Consider the following 22,680-nt stretch of genomic DNA (forward strand, 5'->3'; position numbering starts at 1 on the left):
CAGTACAGTGAGTGAGTGAAGATTGCTTTTGTAATTATTTCCCAGATCTCCACACAATACATTAAATATGCTAATCTTAAATAACAGTACAGGGTGTGGAGTGATTTTTGGTCAAGAACATATTTTGCTTTATTCAATATAGAGATATTTCTCACCACCTTTTGTTGTATATTTTTAATATGAGATTTCCAACTCATTTTTTCACCTATTATAACCCCAAGGAATTTATATTCTTCCACTTTTTCAATATCCACTCCATTAATTTGTATTTGGTCACACGTATCCTTTCTGCTATTACCAAATAGCATTATTTTAGTTTTACTTAAGTTCAGGGATAATCTGTTCCTGTCAAACCATGACTTTAATATGACCTTTTCATCCTTGACCTTTTTAATGAGTTCATGTGTGCGTTCACCAGAACAAAAAGCGGTGGTATCATCTGCAAATAAGACCAACTTTAGGTCCTTTGTTACTTTACAAATGTCGTTGATATAAAAATTGAACAGTTTTGGTCCCAGTATGGACCCCTGGGGTACTCCACACGTGGTGTTTAAACTCCCAGATGTGTATTCTCCTAGCTTTACAAATTGTTTCCTCTTTGCTAGGTAGCTTTTAACCCAATTCAAAACTAATCCTCTAAATCCGTACCTTTCTAATTTTGAAATTAAAATATTGTGATTAATTGTATGGAAAGCTTTTGTCAGATCCATGAATACTGCAGCTGCACACCTTCTGTTGTCCATAGCAGTAGTGATTTCCTCCGTGATTTCCATCAGTGCCATAGAAGTTGAAATGTTGGCTCTGTAACCACATTGGCTGCCTTCAAGTAATTCATTCTTATTAATAAATTTGTCCAACCTATTATTAAATAGCTTCTCCACAATTTTCGAGAATTGTGGTAACAAGGAAACTGGTCGATAATTTGTAAATTGGTGTTTGTGTCCTTTTTTGAAAATTGGAACCACCTTGGCTGTTTTCATTTTGCTTGGAAATATTCCAGTCTGAAATCATAAGTTACTAATATATGTTAACGGGTCTGCGATCTCATTGATGACCCTTTTAATTGTTTCCATTTCGATTCCATGACAATCAGTTGATGTTTTTGCCTTAAAATGGTTAACAATGTCAGTGATCTCCTTTTTGGTTCCAGCAGTGAGAAACATAGAATTAAGATTCCTATCAATAATATCAATCCCTTCATCAATTGTGTCTTGTTTTGGAATTTCCTCTTCCAGTTTTTGTCCAATATTTACAAAATATTCATTAAACATTTCAGCTACCGCATTCATGTCATTCCTGTAAGTGTTTCCAACCATGAAATAGGGAGGATAGTCTGCTTTCTTAACGTTGTTCTTTATAATACTATTTAAGATGCCCCAAGTTGCTCTCATGTTATTTTTGTTCTTATTTAGTACGTGACTATAATATTCCCTCTTACACACTCTCAAGATAGTTGTCAACTTGTTTTTGTAAGTCTTATACTTTTGTTCTGCTTCTTTAGTCTGTTGAATGATGAATGTCCTGTATGATGTCTTCTTCTTCTTACAGGCGTTTTTTAGTCCTTTTGTCATCCATGGCTGGTGGTTTTTCTTTTGCTTCTTGGGCTTTTCTTGCCAGGGACAGTTCTTATGGTAGAGCTCCATATAAGTACCAAGGAAGCTGTCATATGCCTCGTCCACATCTGTTGCACTGTAGACACTCTCCCAACTTTGTTCTTCTAGACCTATCTTGAAGGCACGGATGTTATCCTCTGTACGCAATCTTTGAAAAGTCTTTTTTGCCTCCGCCTGTTTTTTCTTATAATGTTCATTGTAGATTGTAAACACTGGAAGATGATCACTGATGTCACTAATTAGCAGGCCACTGATGGTGTTGTTATCCAAGTCATTGGTGAATATATTATCGATGAGGGTGGCACAGTGGTCTGTTATTCTACTTGGTCTGATGATTTTAGGATATAAACTCAAACTATACATTGTATCTATAAAGTCATCTATTTCCTTGCACTTGTGTGGGTTCAAAAGGTCAATATTGAAGTCTCCACATATGAAAATAGTTTTCTGACCTCCTGTATGTCTGTAAACGTTGTCTTAATCCAATCCTCAAACATTCCAATCTTTGACTTTGGAGTTCTGTACACACAACTTATTAACACATTTTTGCTTTTTTCTTTACAGATTTCCATTGTTATACATTCTAAAATGTTATCAATGACAAATGACATATTCTTTACCATTTTGTAGTTCAGATGTTTGTCCACGTATACGGCCACACCTCCTCCATTTGCATTGTTCCTGTTTGCACACGTCATTTCATATCCTTCCAGCTCGAAGTCCATTCCTTTGTTAGCATTAATCCAAGCTTCTGAGATTGCGTTTACTTTGAAAGGTTCTTTGAATTGATTCAAATATTGTTTAATATTAGTAAAGTTTGCGTTCAAGCTTCTGCTGTTTATGTGTATGATGGATAACTTGTCGTCGTTGATGAAGATGTTGTTGTATTGCTCCTCCGTATAATAACGGCAGTCGTTTGTAATGTGAGAGAAAACATTTGAGTCTGGATCAATGTCTTTTTCATATCCAATTGTTTGTGATCTGTAAAGTGAAAAGTGTCCTATTGTAGATCTTCTTGTAGCATATTGAAGCTGTTTTCCCCCATGTTGGGAGACCTCAATATCTTTCTAGGTCCTTGATGTCTTTGACACCAAGAACTCTGGCCTCTGGTCCTCCATTTGCTTTGATGAAGATTTTGCAGTTTGCACTCCATGTTCCTTGAATCTTTCCTTGCTTCCTCAGATCACGTGCTTTCTTCGCAATCTCAGCGTTGCGCTTGGTCAGGTGGTCATTCATGTAGACATTTGTTCCTTTCAGCTTCTTTCCCTGTTTCAGCAGAGCAACCTTGTATTTCCTATTAGTGAATTTGACGATGATGACGGGTGTAGTAGGTTCCTACCATACAGTGGGATGCAAGTATCAATAGATTGGATGTCTACATCCACCTCCTTCGATTGCAAGAAATCAACAACTTGTTGCTCTGTTGAGGCGACATCCCTTTCGTCTGGTTCTTCAGTATTCGCCACTGCTCTGGCATAGGACCTTGGTTTGATTCGAAGTCCCGTCACGACCACGTCGTTCATTCGTGTGTTCTGATCCATGTCATCTATGGTGTTTTTCAGCTTCTCAATGATTTTATCCTTTTCTTCACATTCTTTTTTGAGAGTGGCTCCCAGTGCATCATAACTTTCCTGTAATTCTTTATTCTCCACTCTCAGACCTTGCATTTCCTTCCTTAATATCCCCATTTCATTTTGAAATGCTTTATTCTCTGCTCTCTGACCTTGAACTTCCTCTCTCATACCTTGCATTTCTCTTTGCATGACATGGTTTTCGCCATGGTAGCCTCACTCTTTTCCATTGAACTTCTTTCTTGCTTTTTTGCGCGGTGTTTAACCTTCTGCAAGGCTGTCGCTGTTGCTTTGTCTATATTTCCACTCAAGTGTGTCATCTGGTTAACTGTGTCATCCTTGTTGGGTCTCGGCGGCGGTTGTGGTACTAGGTGAGCACCTCCGGTTGTCTCAGGAATCTGTTCTAGATCGACATCTTCCGTATATATGACTGAATCTGGAGTACTTCGACCAGAACTGCTAGAGCCACCGCTTGTTGCGCTTCCTCTCCCTCGAGCCTTTGACATTGTTACTGTTGCTTGGCAACGTCGTCAGTTAGCCGTTGGCTTGTGGTGCGATGCCTTCGGTGATTAATATTCGTTATAACAGCGAGTTTGTCTCTCACCAGAGTCCCACCAGTCCTCGTGGGCTGGGACAAGCTGCACAGGAAAACTCCAAATGTTATAAAATCCGGCTCCGTGTGCAGCTGTCAAACCGCGGCTAGCATGATAGCTTGCCTTGAACGGCTGTCGGCTCCACCTGATTGTCTCTTTTGGTGAGTTTAGTCCACTCGCAGGTCCGAATTGAGGCAGAAGTCTCAGCACTCACTTGCAACGTTGTAATCACAAGTTGTGATCACGTTTAAAACTCCGGTAATAGCGGACGGAGCTTTTCCGTGAGCGTCCTTTCCATACAACAGGAAGTGACGATAGTTTGTAAAAAGTTTCATTTAAAAAGTGTGTTCAGTTGTGTTGTCATCGACTAATATTTACATATTGTGATGATGTGAAACATTTAAGTGTGACAAACATACAAAAAAAGGAATCAGGACACTTTTTCACACCACTGCATAAGTGGATGGATGGACTTGTTGGCATCTTGTGTGAATAGCCTGATAATGTACGTAGAAATGGGATTTCCAGGTTTTTCCACACACAATCTTAAGTAGATGTCCTGAAAGTAGCAATTTCATGTCCTTTAAAGAAAAGGTACATTTGGTCTTGGTTCCATTTAGCAGCTATTAAGGCCACGTCACCTGCTGCAAGGCAGCCTCCAGCAGCTTCTGCCTCTCCTGGGTTTTGAGCAGCAGGTTCTGCCAGCTCTGGTTCAGCTGGTCCAGCTGATCTCTCAAGTGGCTGGCCTCGTCGCCAGGTGAGGACTCCAGGAGTTCGGTGGCCGCCGTGTTGACCGCCTCAACCGTGGCGTGATGGGACAGCACGTCGTTGCGCAAAACCTGCCCAAAGCAGAAGAGTCAGATGAAGGACTGGCGTTGAAAAGACAAGCACAGAGCAGAAGGAATAGGTGCACACGCACGTGGTGTTTAGCCAGTTCAATCTCAATGGCCTTGGGGTCAGAACTGACGGGGTGATGCGTGTCCAGGGTGGTGTACGTGTGGCTCAGCCAGGCCTGCAGCTCAGACAGGGCATGCTGGAACTGACCCAGAGCCAGCAGGGCGGCCTCCAGCTTGTGCTGTGGCAGGAGAACACAGTGAGATGCTTAAAAATAGCTTCAACTGTATGAATGGCAAAGAAGCCATCTGTCAGAGACGTGGACTTTTCCTCAGTGCCAAACAAAGAGCAGCATCTCCGTCTACTTGCTGGAGGAGCTGGAGGTCAAACCACAAAGTAGAAGATCAAACCAGGAGGTCAATACCTGTCTTTGGGTGATTTTATCCCCCAGGTTGTCCCACAGGTGTCGGAGCTCCGTCAGCGGCTCTTGGATCATGTCCCTGTCCGTCTGGTCCGACACTTTCTTCAGCAGCAGCTCCCCCTGGTGGCAGAGCTTCTCCATGTCGATCTGCTGCTGGTAAACGTCCACTTTGTACTGCTGCTCGGCACCAAGACACCAACAAGAACACAGTTCAGCACACTTTACGTCACAAATGTGGGTAACATCATGAATCCCTTCCAGAAGGTCAGACTCAAACCAAAACGAACTCCAACCAAAGCAAGTTTTTCCCAAAGAAAATCATGTAAATCCAATTCATCCATTCCAGACACCCAAAAATGTTAACACAAACCACATTTTATAGACAATAATTCTAGTTTTACATGCAGAAAATGTTGCAAAAATACTGCAAATGCAAATGACAAATGATTGGACAAGTGAACGTTTAACATCACTTTGAGCTAGTTTTGTTGGGGAAAAAACACAAAACCATCAATGAACAAAATAGCAAATACTGTAGCAAAAATGTCAAAAATATATCAACGTATATATCACCATTGTGGAACCAACAAACATGTACCTTGCCCTTTAATATAGAACATAAACAATGGCTGGTGGCAGTGACGTGGTGGAAGTGTGCTGGCGAGGATGCCTTATAAGGTGTGTGGTGACGTGTGCTATGTCGACAGTAAGTTTGAATGCTGATGTCAGAAATGAGTGTTATGGCTGCAAAATGAGAAGAAACACCAAGTGTCTCACTCCAAGCACCGCCGGGGTGACAGACTGTTACACGGGACCGGAGGTGTATGTAGGCCTGTCACAATAATCACTAAATCGAGTAATCCAAAGAAAAGGTTGACCATTTTTTACGGCCTCGATAAATTGACATGTGCATATACAGTATGTTTGACTGTTCCTTTTCTTCTATCTAGTGGTTCAAATGTGAATTAATTATGTTAATGCAAGAACTGTCTAAAAAAATGTTGTCGATAATATCGATTAGCAAGGTTATTTTGAGCACAATTATCGGCTGTCAAAATGTGTTATTGTGACAGGCCGAGGTGTATGCATGGATGCGTGTGCATCACAGCCGAAGATGGAGCTGCTCCTACTGACATACATCGGAAACGACCCCGCGCTTCTCTTTAAGCTGTAAAACTGGGAGTTCTTGACGCTTGTCTCGGTATGGTCCATCTCCTTTCTCTTTTGAGCGGGCAAAGCTTTGCGTGATCACATGCAAGTTTCTCAAAATTTGGTTTTGGGAGCGTGATCCAAGATGGCGGCGTAAACAAGCCAGGCGGTATTCTGGACGCTAAACAAGCGGGCGGACGCAAGCAAGGCAAAAATTTTACCCGGACTTTAACCAAGGTACCACTATATTTACAAAACACAACTGTGGAAAAAAACCCAAGATATGTGTGCAAGTGTTCCATTGGTCATGCCAACCTTAAGCTCTTCAATCTGATGTTTGACTGTTCCCAGGTCAGTTCCCACCGTTGACATGTCGCACAGTTTGATGACTGCGTTGTCCAGGTAGTCAAACATGGACTGGAGAAGATGCAGAATGATCAGATACGTTCAAAAACAGCAGCATTCACCATACAAAACGTCCTCACCTGCAGTGCATCCTGGTACTGCACGGAGGCGCTCATGGCCTCGTCCAGCCTCTCCATCCTCTCTCTCCAGGTGCGGTTCAGGCCCTCCCAGGCACCGTTCATCTGAGGCGGAAAGGTCAGCACAAGTTGGCGTTCATTCTTCATCACATTTTGTCCTTTTAACAAACTTCACGACTCACCTCGTCGATGGTCTTCTTCACTTCGGGTTTCTCGGTTTCTCCGCAGGCAAAGATAAGGTCAGCCCCAAGGGTCCTGACAAACTCCAGCTCCTCCCTCAGGCCGTCTGTCTCCGCCTTGATGGCCTGGAAGAGGTACAGAGCGGTCAAACTGAGTTCATCTGTCCAGCTTCAGGTCAGTTTGCTCTTTGCACCTCTGCAGCTTCAATCTGCTGTTTGATGAGCGAGGGGTCCACGCCGGGGTCCTCCAGCTCCTTCACGATGTCCTGGGAGTCTCGCAGCGTGCTCATCAGTGCCGCCACGTCCGCCCAAAACTTGCCGGCCAGGTCCAGGACGTCGTTGAGCTTGCTCTCCCTCTCCTCTGCCCGTTGACGAATCTCATCCCACAGCGAGCGCAGCCGAAGAAGGCGGGAATGAACGGCTGGCGAAGGAGAAGAAATGGTTATCTGCTTGTCCGTCTGCATGAACGCCAGCCTGCCATCCGACACTCACCCTGGGCGGCGGGATCGTCATGGGCGGCCCGACTGATGAGCTCCTCTCCGCGGGCGCAGAGAGCGGAGAAGCTGGGCAGCAGTTTGTCCAGCTCCAGACCCTGCGCCCGGTGCTCCGCCAGCTGCTCCCGGATCTTCTCCACTTCGGCCGCCACGGGAGGAGGCTGACGCAGACGCTGCACAGCCGCCTCCAGGGTCTCCAGCAAGGGGTCCATCTTGTCGTGGAACTGCAGAGGAGGGTGAATTTGAATCAAGGTGAGCTGGCAGTGCTGGTAGCAACCAGCAGAGGGCACACTTCATTCAGGACTGACTAAACATCTTCATCTGTTTAGTCTTAGTCCTAAACACAAGATTGTCATCAGGTTGTATGACTAAAACTCATCTACTGGGTCACACACACCAGGTCCATTCTGGAGGACTTAGGAGAGGTCCAGAGGTCAAAGAAAAAAGAGCAACATGGGTTGAAAGGATGAGAGTCAAAAGAAACACGAGCCTTACTGCTACACGTAAACATACCCCGAATGCTCCAATCCAACTTACCCCAGAGGAGCAAACAGCTGCCAAGCAGCCAATATGGCAGCTTTCTCTAGCTCTGTATGCGCTTTAAAATGTCACAGCTGAAACATGCACCGCACTGTTTTCATTTGATAATGAACTCATCAGCACTCTTAAAGGAAAAGTGCACTTTTTTTTGGAATGTTGCGCATCATCCACAATCCTTATGAGGCATGGATACACGTCCTTTCATCTTCTCCCACGAAAAGCAGCAGGCCCAGACAACATCTCAGGACGTGCACTTCGGGTTTGCTCATCAGAGCTAGCTGATGTGCTTGCTGACAAATTTAACCTGTCACTTGCACAAGCATCTGTACCGACCTGCTTTAAGTCCACCACCATAGTGGCCGTACCCAAGAAGAGCAACGTGACCTGCTTGAATGACTATCGCCCTATAGCACTCACTCCTATTGTTATGAAGTGCTTTGAAAGAACAGTCATGACCCACATCAAAAAGAGCATCCCGGCAACTGTGGACCCTCTACAGTTTGCATATCGCCAGAATCGGTCCACGGATGATGCAGTCAACACTGCCATCCACACAGCCCTTTCTCACCTACAGGGCCAGGACACATATGTCAGAATGCTATTTATAGACTATAGCTCTGCTTTTAATACAGTCAGCCCCCACAAACTCACAAATAAGCTCCTCACACTTGGCCTGTCACCCTCCCTCTGTAACTGGGTGTTTAACTTTCTCACAGGCAGGCCCCAGTCAGTCAGAGTCCACAACCGCACATCCAGCTCAAGAATTGTGAGCACTGGGACCCCACAGGGGTGTGTGCTGAGTCCACTCCTCTACACGCTCTTCACCTACGATTGCGTGGCCTCCCAGAACAACACCAGCATCATTAAATTTGCATATGACACTACAGTCATCGGACTGATCACTGGTGGTGTTGAAACATCATACAGAAGAGAGGTGGCGGACCTCATACCTTGGTGTCGTGATAACAATCTCCTTCTCAATACAGATAAGACTAAAGAGATGATCATCGACCCAAGAACAAGGGAAAAGGAGCCGCATAGACCCCTGTTTATTAATGAGACTGAGGTGGAGAGGGTGAAAACCTCCAAGTTCCTTGGCACACACATCAGCGAGGACCTCACCTGGTCTCACAACACCCAACAAATTCTGAAGAAGTCCCAAAGGAGACTGTACTTCCTGAGAAGACTGAGGAAATTTGGCATGCCCACCACAATCCTGAGTTGCTTCTACAGATGCACTATGGAAAGTGTCCTTACCGCCTCCATCACTGTTTGGTACGGTAACTTTACAACACGTGATAGGAAGGCACTCCAGCGGGTGATCAAGACCTCACAGAACATTGTTGGGGCAGCCCTCCCCTCACTGCACGACATTTATAAAACTAGAGTCCTACGAAGAACACACAACCTCATCAAGGACAGCACACATCCACAACACTCATTATTCACACTCCTACCGTCAGGCAGACGCTACAGGAGTTTGAAGTCCAGGACCACAAGGCTGGCAAACAGCTTTTACCCACAGGCCATCAGGCTTCTCAACGAAGCACTCACACACGCCGCACGCAACACACGCACACACTCATAGCACTTTATTTATTTATTTATTTATTTATTTATTTGTATTAATGTCTCTTCTGTTTTTGTTGCTTAATTTATTGGTATTTATGTTTCTTATGTTCTTATTCCATGGGGCCCGGCCGGGCACAGCCCGAAGAGACAACATGGGTCCCCCCTCCAATGAGCTCACCACTCATGGGAGGGGCCAAAGGGGTCGGGTGCAGAGTAAGCTGGGTGACAGCCGAAGGCGAGGACCTTGGCGGTCCAATCCTCAGCTACAGAAACTAGCTCTAGGGACATGGAATGTCACCTCTCTGGTAGGGAAAGAGCCTGAGCTGGTGCATGAGGTTGAGAAGTTCCGGTTAGATATAGTCGGACTCACCTCAACGCACAGCAAGGGCTCTGGAACCAGTCCTCTTGGACCTTGTTCCACTCTGGCGTTGCCAGCAGTGAGAGGCGACGTGCAGGGGTGGCAATTCTTGTTGCGCCCCGGCTTGTGGCCGGCATGTTGGAGTTTAACCTGGTGAACGAGAGGGTAGTTTCCCTCCGCCTTCGAGTGGGGGGACGGGTCCTGACTGTTGTTTGTGCTTATGCGCCAAACAGCAGTTCAGAATACCCACCTTTTTTGGAGTCTCTAGAGGAAGTACTGGAGAGTGCTCCCTCAGGCGATTCCCTTGTTCTGCTGGGGGACTTCAATGCTCACGTTGGCAGCGACAGTGAGACCTGGTGAGACCTGATTGGGAGGAATGGCCCCCCTGATCTGAACCCGAGAGGTGCTTTGTTATTGGACTTCTGTGCTCGTCACAGATTGTCCATAACAAACACAATGTTCAAGCATAAGGGTGTCCACATGTGCACTTGGCACCAGGACACCCTAGGCCGCACTTCCATGATTTACTTTGTGGTTGTATCATCGGACTTGCGGCCATATGTTTTGGACACTCGGGTGAAGAGAGGGGCGGAGCTGTCAACTGATCACCACCTGGTGGTAAGTTGGCTCCGATGGTGGGGAGGATGCCGGTCAGACCTGGCAGGCCCAAACGTATTGTGAGGGTCTGCTGGGAACGACTGGCAGAGTCCCCTGTCAGAAGGAGTTTCAACTCCCACCTCCGGGAGAGCTTCGACCATGTTCCGGGGGAGGTGGCGGACATTGAGTCTGAATGGGCCATGTTCCGTGCCTCTATTGTCGAGGCAGCTGATCGGAGCTGTGGCCGTAAGGTGGTTGGTGCCTGTCGTGGCGGTAATCCCAAAACCCATTGGTGGACACCAGTGGTGAGGGATGCCGTCAAGATGAAGAAGGAGTCCTATCGGGCCTTTTTGGCTCATGGGACTCCGGAAGCAGTTGACAGGTCTCGGCAGGCCAAGCGGTCTGCGGCTCTGGCAGTCGCTGAGGCAAAAACTCGGACATGGGAGGAGTTCGGAGAAGCCATGGAGAACGACTTCCGGACGGCTTCGAAGAGATTCTGGACCACCATTCGGCGTCTCAGAAAGGGGAAGCAGTGCACAGTCAACACCGTGTATGGTGGGGATGGTGTGCTGCTGACCTCAACTCGGGATGTTGTGGATCGGTGGAAAGAATACTTCGAAGACCTCCTCAATCCCACCGACACATCTTCCTATGAGGAACCAGAGCCTGGGGACTCCACGGTGGGCTCTCCTATCTCTAGGGCTGAGGTTGCTGCGGTTGTCAAAAAGCTCCTCGGTGGCAGGGCCCCGGGGGTGGATGAGATCCGCCCGGAGTTCCTTAAGGCCATGGATGCTATAGGCATGTCTTGGTTGACACGACTCTGTAGCATCGCGTGGACATCGGGGGCAGTACCTCTGGATTGGTAGACCGGGGTGGCGGTTCCCCTTTTTAAGAAGGGGGACCGGAGGGTGTGTTCCAACTATCATTGAATCACACTCCTCAGCCTCCCTGGTAAGGTCTATTCAGGGGTTCTGCAGAGGAGGATCCGCCGGATAGTTGAATCTCGGATTCAGGAGGAGCAGTGTGGTTTTCGTCCTGGTCGTGGAACTGTGGACCAGCTCTACACTCTCAGCAGGGTCCTTGAGGGTGCATGGGAGTTGCCCAACCAGTCTACATGTGTTTTGTGGACTTGGAGAAGGCATTCGACCGTGTTCCTCGAGGAATTTTGTGGGGAGTACTCCGGGAGTATGGGGTATCGGACCAGCTAATTCAAGCTGTTCGTTCCCTGTATGACCGGTGTCAGAGTTTGGTTCGCATTGCCGGCAGTAAGTCGGACCCGTTTCCAGTGAAGGTTGGACTCCGCCAGGGCTGCCCTTTGTCACCAATTCTGTTCATTATTTTTATGGACAGAATTTCTAGGCGCAGCCAGGGCGTTGAGGGGTTCCGGTTTGGTGGCTGCAGGATTGAGTCTCTGCTTTTTGCAGATGATGTGGTCCTGCTGGCTTCATCAAGCCGTGAACTTCAACTTTCACTGGATCGGTTCGCAGCCAAGTGCGAAGCGGCCGGGATGAGAATCAGCACCTCCAAGTCCGCGTCCATGCTTCTCGCCTGGAAAAGGGTGGAATGCCATCTCCAGGTCGGGGATGAGATCCTGCCCCAAGTGGAGGAGTTTAGGTACCTAGGGGTCTTATTCACGAGTGAGGGAAGGATGGAACGCGAGATCGATAAGCGAATTGGTGCGGCGTCTGCAGTGATGCAGACTCTACATCGGTCTGTTGTGGTGAAGAGAGAGCTAAGCCAAAAGGCAAAGCTCTCAATTTACTGGTCGATCTACGTTCCTACCCTCACCTATGGTCATGAGCTTTGGGTAATGACTGAAAGGACAAGATCGCGGGTACAAGCGGCCGAAATGAGTTTTCTCCGTAGGGTGGCTGGGCTCTCCCTTAGAGATAGGGTGAGAAGCACTGTCATCCGGGAGAGACTCGGAGTAGAACCGCTGCTCCTCCGCATTGAGAGGAGCCAGATGAGGTGGCTTGGGCATCTGGTCAGGATGCCTCCCGGACGCCTCCCTGGGGAGGTGTTCAGGGCAAGTCCGACCGGTAAAAGGCCTCGGGGAAGACCCAGGACACGTTGGAGAGACTATGTTTCTCAACTGGCCTGGGAACGCCTCGGGATCCGCCGGGAGGAGCTGGACAAAGTGGCCGGGGAGAGGAAAATCTGGGCCTCCCTGCTTAGGCTGTTGCCCCCGCGACCCGATCTCGGATAAGCGGTAGAAGATGGATGGATGGATGGATGTTCTTATTCTTTCTTGTGTTTTCTTTCTTTTCTTGGGAGAATGAACAGACTAAGAATTTCATTGCATAGCAGAACCACCAGTTTTACTGTGCATATGACAATAAAACTCTTCAATCTTGAATCTGAATCTTGAAATAGGGGACTTTGGAATTGTCATGGTAGGAAGACAAGAAAAGAAGCTGTAAACATGCAACAAACACCATCATATGGAGCCAAGACACGCTGGAATGTGGATGTGTTGGATCTTCAACAGCTGTGGAGCTACAGGAGATCCACCAGGAAACCATTATGGAAAATACCATTTGTGTCGATAACTACTGAATTGAGAGAATATTTACGCTGTAAACCACAGCGTGGGGGGGACTATGGCTCTTGGCGGAGGTCTTTTCTACTTTCTCCCCTTTTTTTGGTCAATATTCAGACAATAAAAGTGAAGAAATATTGTGACTGATTTTTATTTAAGTGCAATTTTGATTTAAGAGTCCATTTTATTTTCATTGTTTAGTTTAGTTTGTTGAATTGAAAGCTCATTGCTTTTGATACGGCGTACCCACATTGTGATATAGGTTCATGACCGCTCTCATGATATCATTTATGGCGGTGATGAACAACCAATGAACTTATCAGCACTATTCATGCCGTGCTCTTACAACATTGGTTCTGCTGCTGCAATATCCCTGTCCATAAGTGATGGCATGGTCAAAAAGAGCATTCCACTTTCTCATGCCCTCCAAATCATTGTTACATTCAAAAATATGATTTTTTGGGAATATATATTCTCCAATGATTGTTTGCAGCCTTTCCTCTTAGCGCTTTAGGAGTGAAGGTGGTGCCTACGTCGGAGGAGCATGCACGGTGCACAAGGCACCCGGGTTTGACAATCACATGACTTGGTTGTGACTTCTGTGAACATCATTTGCTGCTTCCTTGTTCATCGAGCCACCAAATCACGTGCGTCCCGAGCGTGAGAAGGGTGCGGTGCGGTCCGTCTTACCTCCATCAGCTGGGTGATCGCAGTGAGCAGTGACCATGGAGAAGGTGGCGGTGGCATGTGGAGACAACACAGCAAGGGACGACGGCATGGTGGACAGATGACAGCGGAGACAAAGGGGGCGGAATTAAGAGGACGAGAGTGAGGACAGAGACGAGGGTTAGGACGGAGTGGTGGTGAAGGAGGGTGGAGAAACATCAGCATGAGTTGAGTGAGACGTGCCTTCAGTGCAATCATGGACTAGACAGCAAAAGGAAACATCTTCATGTAGCGTTAAAACACCAACACGGGAAGCTCATGCTGTCTAGCCGTGGTCCAGCTAGGAGACCTTTTCATACCTGAGCAGACTGGGACACCGCCTCATCCAGCAGCGCCGCACGACCTTTCACCTCCTCCTTGATGGCAAAGTAGCGCCTCTCGGCGTCACCGTAGCGCTGCGTCACCCGCGCGCCCTCCTGGACGCTCAGCTCCGCCAGCTGGGGTCCGATCTTGAGGAGCTTGTCGATGTGGGGTTTGTGCTCAGCGATGGACTCCCTGAGCAGCTGCATGTTTCATTCATTCATCATGACTGATTATTATTATTATTCCCAGCAGGCGAGGCTTCACACTTGCAGGCTTTGTTTACCCTCATCTGGTCCTGCTGCAGTCGCAGGGCGTCCGTGTCGATGGCTGGCGGCGGCAGCTGAGTGATGAGGCTCTCTGCCTCGCCCAGCCATGGCTCCAGTTCTTCGTAGGTCTCCCAGAAGCGGGCCACCAAGACTTGGGCCTGCTCCAGAGCGGAGAAGCGCTCGCTGTGGCTCTGGCTCACGGCGTCGTAACGAGCGCTCAGGGAATCTGTCTTCACCTGAAGAAGAAACTCATGGGTCACTGTGGTTGGTTCTGTCGTCCGGTTCCGTCCACCTCACCATCAGCGCATCCTTCTGGGCGTCGCTGCACGTCTCCAGGATGTCATCTCTGGTGGTGAGGAGCTGGTCCACGGTGTCTTTGTGTCGGATGATGTCGATGTTGAAGGCCCGCTGGACCTGCAGCTGAGCCACCGTCACGTCGGGCTCCAGGCTCAGCGGGCCCAGAGACGCCAGCTTGCGCTCCGTCTCGCCCACCCAGGCCAGCTCGGCATCCACGGCCTCCTCGTACTGCGGAGAGGAGACATTTCAGCGGAACCCCCAGCAGAAGCGGCTTCTTTTCTCCTTCCCTGCAGTACCTGCTGCGACCTCTGGATGGCGGCCTGCACGAGCTGCACGCGCTGCGTGATGGTGTCATCTGCCTGCCGGTAGCGCTGGTTGGCATCGGCGACCAAGCGGTCCAGGACCTCGCGGGCTCGCCACGGCAACAGGTCCAGCAGGGCGCCGCCCACCTCGTTCAGGGTGTCCAAGACCAGACACTTTTCTGCTGACACGTTCTTCAACTCCTTCACACATAAGCAGCAAGGACGCGTTAAATGAGGACGTGTGGATGGGAAACGTCCAACTGTCTTGCAAATCAATCACCTGCTGTAAATGATGAAGCTAATACAATAGAAATATGTTTCCATGACAACAAGGCAGGCGGGTACTGCTGGAAATGACCTAAAGACTTGGCCACTTCATTAGGTACACACGCTAACAAGCTGTCAGAAGTGTATTCATTTCTAAATATGCTGGCTCCACTGCATCAGACTGACGGCTGTTCCTAATATTTTCACCCCCTCCCAAGTAGCATCAATGTGGGCATTTTATGATAGCACTTTAGCAATTTTACTCACGTCAAATGCAAACCATGGACGATGGACCAACACTTTAGAACCACTAAGTAGCACTTTTCCTACTTAGTGCTACCTGGCCGGGTGCTAGCTTTAGTGCTATTTTGGCAGGTGCTAGCATTCCACCTGCTAGCATGTTGGTATTTGTATCCAGGTCAACTCATATTCAATTTATAGTTAGATGGGATGATGCAAAATGACAGTATGGCACTTTTGGTACTTAGCGCTGTCTTGCTAGGTGCTAGCTTTAGTGCTTTCTTGGCAGGTGCTAGCATGCCACCTGTTAGCATGTTGGTATTTCAGCCAATATCGTCATATTAAAAGGGTGAAACAAAATCACAATAGAAATGCACTTTTGGTACTTAGTGCTATCTCGCTAGACACTATAGCGTTTTGCAAATCACATAGATTTTGCACTTTAGCAACGATCCATTGAAGCAAGATATGTTCCTGTGTTATCCACACAGGTTGCTACCATGCTAGCTGTTAGCATCTCCATTTAAAAGCTGTTTCAAAGGCAATGTGCCAGAGGTTAGCAACATGTAGCGCGCCCATTACAAATTTTCACAGGGATTTTTCTAGTTCCCCCTCATCGCCTACCTTCTGTCTCTCCTGGTAGGTGGGCGTGGCGTCGGGCTCCACGTTGTTGATCTCCGCCTCCACGGCGTCCAGCCACTGGTTGAGGTCGTCGTGGGCGCTGGCGAAGCGCGTGGCCAGCTGCAGCGCCTGCTCCAGCGTGCGCAGCGCCTTGCCGCTGCCCGCCGTCACCTCGCCATAGCGCGACTTGATGCCGTCCAGCTTCTCTTGGATGAGCAGAACTTCCTCGCCTGCGGGACGAGGACGGCTGGGTCAGTGAGGTCCATCGGAGGATGATTTCTATGAAATGAAAGATCTGAGGTGAGGTCTCACCTGTGGTCTGCTTCAGTAAAGCTTGCCCGTTCTTGATGGCCTGGTCCACCGTCTTCCTCCTGCTCACAATCTCCTCATTTAGAGACTGAAGAGACAGACAATAAACAAACATGTACAGCTGTTTATGATTAGCTAGCTATCTAAAACGTATGGACACAAGTATTGGGATTCAGGAGAAGCTTCATTCAAAACATTTGGGACAGTTGGATGCTTCTTTTCTGTTGCCAGGGCACAAGTCGAGGTCCATAAAGGCATCCTGGAGGAGTGTGGTGTGGAAGAACACACAAAACTTGCATACCAATACTTTTGTGTCCGTAGTGCTGTAATAAAGTTAGCGGTAATCCAAGCACCGGTCATACCAGAGTGTGCTTGTGTTGCCGGGCCAGAACGTCGGGCTGGTAACTCTGCACCGAGACCAGCGCCAGCCTCTGGCCCACCTCCGCCAACCAGTTGAGCACCTCCACCTCGTCCTCTCCAAAGAGCCGGGCGTTGGCCAGGGCGTGCTCCAGCAGGCCCGCCCGCCTCGCGCACCACTCGGCCAGCTCCGCGTGGCCCGAGTGCACCGCCTCCACGCGCTCGCCCAGCCAATCGCGGTCGGCCGCGCAGCTGAGCGGGCCCAGCAATTGGATGAGAGAGCGCAGGCGGTCCACCTCGGCCTCGCGTGAGGACACGTCGTCTTGGATGGCCTGGGAGGTGTGTGTGTGATGGAAAAGGGAAAAGAAAAGAAAGATGGATACAAACTTAAAATGTGAGCATGCAGGTGAAAAATCATACAAACCATAACTGGATGACAAATAAAACAAGACTGGAACTTATTTTGGGGGTGGTGTGATGTCATTAAGGTGCAACACAATAATGACCTGCTAATCAGCTCCTCTATCCAAGTAGGCTACGGCGATGATACCTGGCGTGATACCTACACACGTGCACGTGCTAGCATCTAACGTGTTTGAGTCGCCTTCCTGTTCATTCCTTTGTGGTGGCCCACCGCTACTCAAGTTGCACCGCAATGACGGGAAACACAATCAACCACACAAAAAACCTGATCAGCCACCTGAAGCCAGCACCACCACGTTGGAAAAGTACCACAGGTGTCATTCACATTTCAACCACTAGATGGTACTCAAGCATAGTGTACCTTAGAGTCCCTCCAAATACAGACCCTTTCCAAAAAATTAGAATGTCATGGAAAAGTTGTTTAATTTCCAAAAATTCCATTCAAAAAGTTAAACTTTCATAGATTATAGATTCAGGGCCCACAATTTAAACGATTTCAAGTGTTTATTTGTTTATTTTTACGTAATTTGGGCTTCCAGCTCATTAAACCCACAAAAACAGGAATTCAAAAAATTAGAATACTGTGAAGAAAGAAGAAAGAAACATTTACTTCTCAGTTTTTGCAGGAAAAAAAAGAAAGAAATTAAGATCACATCAAATCAATCAAAATATGGTACTTTCAAAACGATATGTCAATCTTCAATACTTGGCTGGGAATCCCTTTGCCTTAATCACTGCCTCGATGCCACGTGGCATTGAAGCAATCAGCCTGTGGCATTGCCTGGGAGTTATGGAAGCCCAGATTTCCTTGATGCTTGCTGTCAGCTCTTCTTTGTTGTTGGGTCTGGTGCCCCTCATTTTCCTCTTGAGAATACCCCATAGATTCTCAGTGGGGTTTAGGTCCGGTGAGTTGGCTGGCCAGTCAAGCACTGTGATGGCATGGGCATCAAACCAGGTTTTGGTGCTTCTGGCGGTATGGGCAGGGGCCAGGTCCTGCTGGAAGATGAAATCTGCATCTCCATACAGATCCTCAGCAGAAGGAATCATGAAGTCCTCTAAAACATTCTGGTAGACTGTTGCGGTGACCTTGGATTTAAGAAAGCAGAGTTTACCAACACCTGCACCGGACATTGCACCCCAAATCATGACGGACTGTGGATATTTCACACTGGACCTCAGGCAGCTTGGGTTCTGTTCCTCACCCGTCTTCCTCCAAACCCTTGGACCTTGATTCCCAAATGAAAGGCACACTTTACTTTCATCGGAAAAGAGGACCTTGGACCACTGGCCAACAGTCCAGTCCTTCTTCTCCTTGGCCCAGTGGAGACGCTTCCTACGTTGGCTCAGGTTCACAAGTGGCTTGACCCGAGGAACCCGACAGTTGTAGCCCATCTCCCGGATGCGTCTGAATGTGGTGGTTTTTGAAGCTGTGACTCCCGCCTCATTCCACTCTTTCTGGATCTCTGCCAGATTCTTGAATCTTCCCTGTTTGATAATCCGCTGAAGCCCACGGTCATCTCTTTTGCTGGTGCATCTTCTCCTGCCACATTTTGCCCTTCCTCTAGACTTTCCATTGATATGCTTGGACACAGCACTCTGTGAACAACCAGCCTCCTTAGCTATGAACTTTTGTGGCTTACCCATCCTATGGAGGGTATCAATGATGGTCTTCTGGCCAGTTGTCATGTCTGCAGTCTTCCCCATATTGAATCCAACTGAGACAATTGAACCAAACTGAAGCAATTTAATGACACCTGGGGAAGCCTGTGCAGGTGATTTGAGTTTAGTAGATGATTAGTGTGTGACACTCAGTTTAAAACATTCATGCCCTGCAAAATTTGGGCTGATTTCTTCACAGTATTCTAATTTTTTGAATTCCTGTTTTCGTGGGTTTAATGAGCTGGAAGCCCAAATTATGTAAAAATAAACAAATAAATACTTGAAATCGTTTAAATTGTGGGCCCTGAATCTATAATCTATGAAAGTTTAACTTTTTGAATGGAATTATGGAAATTAAACAACTTTTCCATGACATTCAAATTTTTTGGAAAGGGTCTGTATATCTATATGAAGGGACTCCAGTGTACCTGTGGGCAACATTGGGCAACTTGTGGGCATTTTTTCATTAACTATAAGGCATTAAATGCCTGCCACAAAACACATTTTGCCGGTAGATAATTGTCCTACAAATACAAGTACATCCTACCAAATGCAATCAACTTTAATTTCTCAAGTGTTTAACATTTTAAATGGGAATGTCAGGAGGTTTAAAATAAAGCCAATTTGTACCGTCTGGCAAACATTTCTAACATTTTGCGAAATGTCAGCTTTTCAAGCATATTGATTGGTTGCATTTCCTTCGCAATGCTTGTATTTCCCTTGTCGAGCAAACGCCTCAGGAAGCGCTGGTGGTCCACTATAGGAGCAATGGGCACAGACACGTGCAGAGTCAACACACACACACACACACACACTGTACGTGCACATGCCCATTTATCCAGCACGTTAGAATTATCCACCGGTTACCTTTTTATATATGAAGACTTCCCCACATACAGAGATACCTGTACATATGCACACTCACAGTACATACGTACTTCCCCACATTACTCACTGAGTTAACCAGGGTGTTATTATGTTGTTGGTTTTATTATAGCGACGGTGATATCAGCAGTATGATTATGTTTTTTTTTCACAATGATGTGCATTACAGTAATTATCATTCTGTTCACTATCATGGATAATCATTTCATTACTACTATTATGTGTGACTGTTTCAATGCAGTATTATCATTGTGATCACTATCATAGTTCATTATTTCATTACTACTATTATGTGTGACTGTTTCAATGCAGTATTATCATTGTGATCACTATCATAGTTCATCATTTCATTACTACTATTATGTGTGACTGTCTCAATGCAGTATTATCATTGTGATCACTATCATAGTTCATCATTTCATTACTACTATTATGTGTGATTGTCATTGACAGCGTTGTCATTGACGTTGTTGATATTGTTTTGTCCTTTGTCCTTATGTCCTTGTTCGTCTTTATAGTCATCACAGACATTTATTGGCTGATGTCCTTCTGTATGTTTCTGTTGTTCTGTTCTTGTTGTCACAATTGTTGTTGTTGCTGCTGTTGTCCTTGTCTCTCTTTTTTTTTTGTCCCCCTCTAATCCCCAATACTTGCTTTTTGAATCAAACCATCCACTACAACATAAACTAGGGGTTATTAGGACCCTCCAACATAGAGCGGAACAAATACCAACTAGTGCTGAGGGAAGGAAAAAGGAGACACAACATGTTCAGAGAGCGCTCTCAACCTGTGGGTACCCGCGGTGGGCTTTTAACAAATGTCAAAAGAAGAGAGTAGGGAAAGAAACCCAAAAGCCCACAGAAGTAAAAAGGAGAGGAGTGGTAGTCCCTTATGTAGCGGGGGTCTCCGAAAAACTCCAGAGGATCTTATGGCAACACAAAATTCCAACCTATTTTAAACCAGTAAATACCCTGAGACAAAAACTAGTGCATCCTAAAGACAAGGCTCCAAACCAGAAACAGAGCAATGTGGTCTATTCCATCCACTGTAAAGATGAGGAATGCAAAGAGCACTACATTGGGGAAACTAAGCAAATGCTCCAAAAAAGGCTTTATCAACATCGCAGGGACAATGCTAGTGGTCCTCAATCAGCAGTACATCTACACCTTAAAGCTACCAATCACTCTTTTCAGGACAGCGAGGTAAAGATTTTGGCCAAAGAAAACAGATGGTTTGAAAGAGGAGTAAAGGAAGCTATTTTTGTCAAACAACAGAACCCATCATTGAATCGGAATGGTGGTTTGAGGTTTAATTTGGACCCTGTGTTCAGCAGGTTACTGAGACCAAAACCCACAGCTCTTAGTCTTGCAAATGAGGTGAAGCCAGGGCCGAGCCAGAACAATAGATGCTAACAAGCCAGTATCAGAGTCGTTCATACCCAACTACAGGGAGCTACACTTCCCTTTTATCGGAGGTGCTAATAGCAGGATAGGATTATACCACAACTCCGCCCAGGCTTAGTGTAAGGAACCAATAGGAGGAGGGTGTTGGCACACCAATTCTGCCCACTCTTACTGTATTTAAGGCCTAGGCTACCAGCACTTATTAGTTCGCTGAGGAGCGAAACGTCCGACACCTTCTTCACAGAAGTACAGATGACGTCCCAAGAAGCCTTTCCCTCGATGGACAACTCCTGTACGACTGAGAGCCTACACAGAAGTAATAGTAGTAGTAATAGGAGTAATAGTAGTAATAGTAGTAGTAGTAGTAGTAGTAATAGTAGTACTAGTAGTAGTAGTACTAGTGGTAGTAGTAGTAGTAATAGTAGTAGTGGTAGTTGTAATAGTAATAATAGTAGTAGTGGTAGTAGTAGTAGTAGTAGCAGCAGCAGCGTCATGATATTTGATCGTTTTTGAAATGATGAATAGCAAAGGACAGCTGCACAGCCCTGATGTAAATCCACGTAGACGAGTCGAGCTGTATGATTCTGATTCTGATTCTGATTCAGTAGCCATGAGTGGCTCATTTGGTCTCTAAACTGTTGCCAATAATATCTTTGAGTGTCATTTTGTGGACAATAAACATTACAAAACATAGCTGCATTGTTTTGTGACTCGGTTAAATGAAGAAGTTTGTTTGTCCAGTCCTATTTTTTCGTAGTACTTTTCTTAAAAGTCATGTTCAAATCTTGTCTCGCCCCGTGAGTTAAGGGTCTCGTGACAGCCCAAGTGAACATTTGAGAGTCGCTTCCTATCAAGTGCGGCTGGTGGCTCCAATGAGATTGAGATGAAAAAGTAAAGAAATGATGCCCCTCTTCGGACCCCCCCGCCAAAAAAAACGCTACCTTGTGCTTGACGATCTGCTGGCTGATCTTGGCCGTCTGGGTTCCCATGGGCTCGGCGGAGCTCAGGCGCCTCTCAGTGGCGCTCAGCCACTCTCCGAGCGGCTCCAGGGCCTCGTGGAACTCCAGAGCCAAAACCTGCAGCTCCTCCAGCTGCCTCTGCCTGCAAAAAGAGACAAGGGACAAGGGACACACATTTTTATTGGTATTTTATTGCTTTTACTGGACTTCTTGTCATTTTATGGCTACGATTGTGTGGCATCCAGCTGATTTACTCACATCTTAATAAACGCTCTTGTAAGTGTGATGACTCATCCACACCTACACTACTGGGGGATGCTTCAAAACTATTTTTGTTTTACCACCGGGGGACAAAATAAAGTCATTTTTACAAATGAAAACACCTTCCCAAGCTGGCGTGGTGCCACAGCAACAGGTTCTGCAATAACGCCTTCATTGTACGGACACGTTAGCCTGTCATCTTATAAAACCAGTTGGAAGAGAGGTTTTCCTGCCTAGAAGGGGGGGGCTATGTACTGTATATATACACACGCACGTACACGAGCTGGGGTCTTTAAAAGTACTTTAAAGACAAACACAATGGAATTAAATTTGACAGTTTTTTACTGAACAAAACGTACCATATGAGCTATGAAACACTGAATATCAACAATGCAGCAGACAACACGGCAAAACACGTCTGATAAAAGAAGAATTTTCATGGTAGAAAGTCTTCCTGGAG

At 46.8% G+C, this 22,680-nt stretch overlaps 1 protein-coding gene across 35 annotated transcripts in view; it reads right to left on the reverse strand.

Annotated features, from left to right (window-relative positions):
• The window catches only part of macf1a (microtubule actin crosslinking factor 1a), a 188,640-nt gene that overhangs the window by 22,547 nt on the left and 143,413 nt on the right, over positions 1–22,680 (reverse strand). For 27 of the 35 annotated variants that reach the window (XR_008567184.1, XR_008567182.1, XR_008567181.1 and 24 more), the window contains 17 exons: positions 21,942–22,101; positions 16,636–16,962; positions 16,277–16,361; positions 15,968–16,194; positions 14,831–15,037; positions 14,535–14,762; positions 14,255–14,473; positions 13,968–14,171; positions 13,633–13,869; positions 7,335–7,560; positions 7,037–7,263; positions 6,846–6,968; positions 6,667–6,768; positions 6,497–6,598; positions 5,036–5,209; positions 4,697–4,852; positions 4,419–4,616 (listed from right to left, as the gene is read on the reverse strand). Coding sequence is in view for 26 of the 35 variants with exons in the window: in XM_054763861.1 (XP_054619836.1) it covers positions 4,419–4,616; positions 4,697–4,852; positions 5,036–5,209; positions 6,497–6,598; positions 6,667–6,768; positions 6,846–6,968; positions 7,037–7,263; positions 7,335–7,560; positions 13,633–13,869; positions 13,968–14,171; positions 14,255–14,473; positions 14,535–14,762; positions 14,831–15,037; positions 15,968–16,194; positions 16,277–16,361; positions 16,636–16,962; positions 21,942–22,101 (3,202 nt within the window). In the remaining 9 variants the exon portion in view is untranslated. Of the gene's footprint in view, positions 1–4,418; positions 4,617–4,696; positions 4,853–5,035; positions 5,210–6,496; positions 6,599–6,666; positions 6,769–6,845; positions 6,969–7,036; positions 7,264–7,334; positions 7,561–13,475; positions 13,870–13,967; positions 14,172–14,254; positions 14,474–14,534; positions 14,763–14,830; positions 15,038–15,967; positions 16,195–16,276; positions 16,362–16,635; positions 16,963–21,941; positions 22,102–22,680 lie in introns of those variants that run through there. The other 8 variants (XM_054763871.1, XM_054763856.1, XM_054763870.1 and 5 more) reach the window with 5 other exon arrangements.

This window comes from Dunckerocampus dactyliophorus, chromosome 20 (genome assembly GCF_027744805.1).
Source record: "Dunckerocampus dactyliophorus isolate RoL2022-P2 chromosome 20, RoL_Ddac_1.1, whole genome shotgun sequence".
NCBI classification, from domain to species: Eukaryota; Metazoa; Chordata; class Actinopteri; order Syngnathiformes; family Syngnathidae; genus Dunckerocampus; species Dunckerocampus dactyliophorus.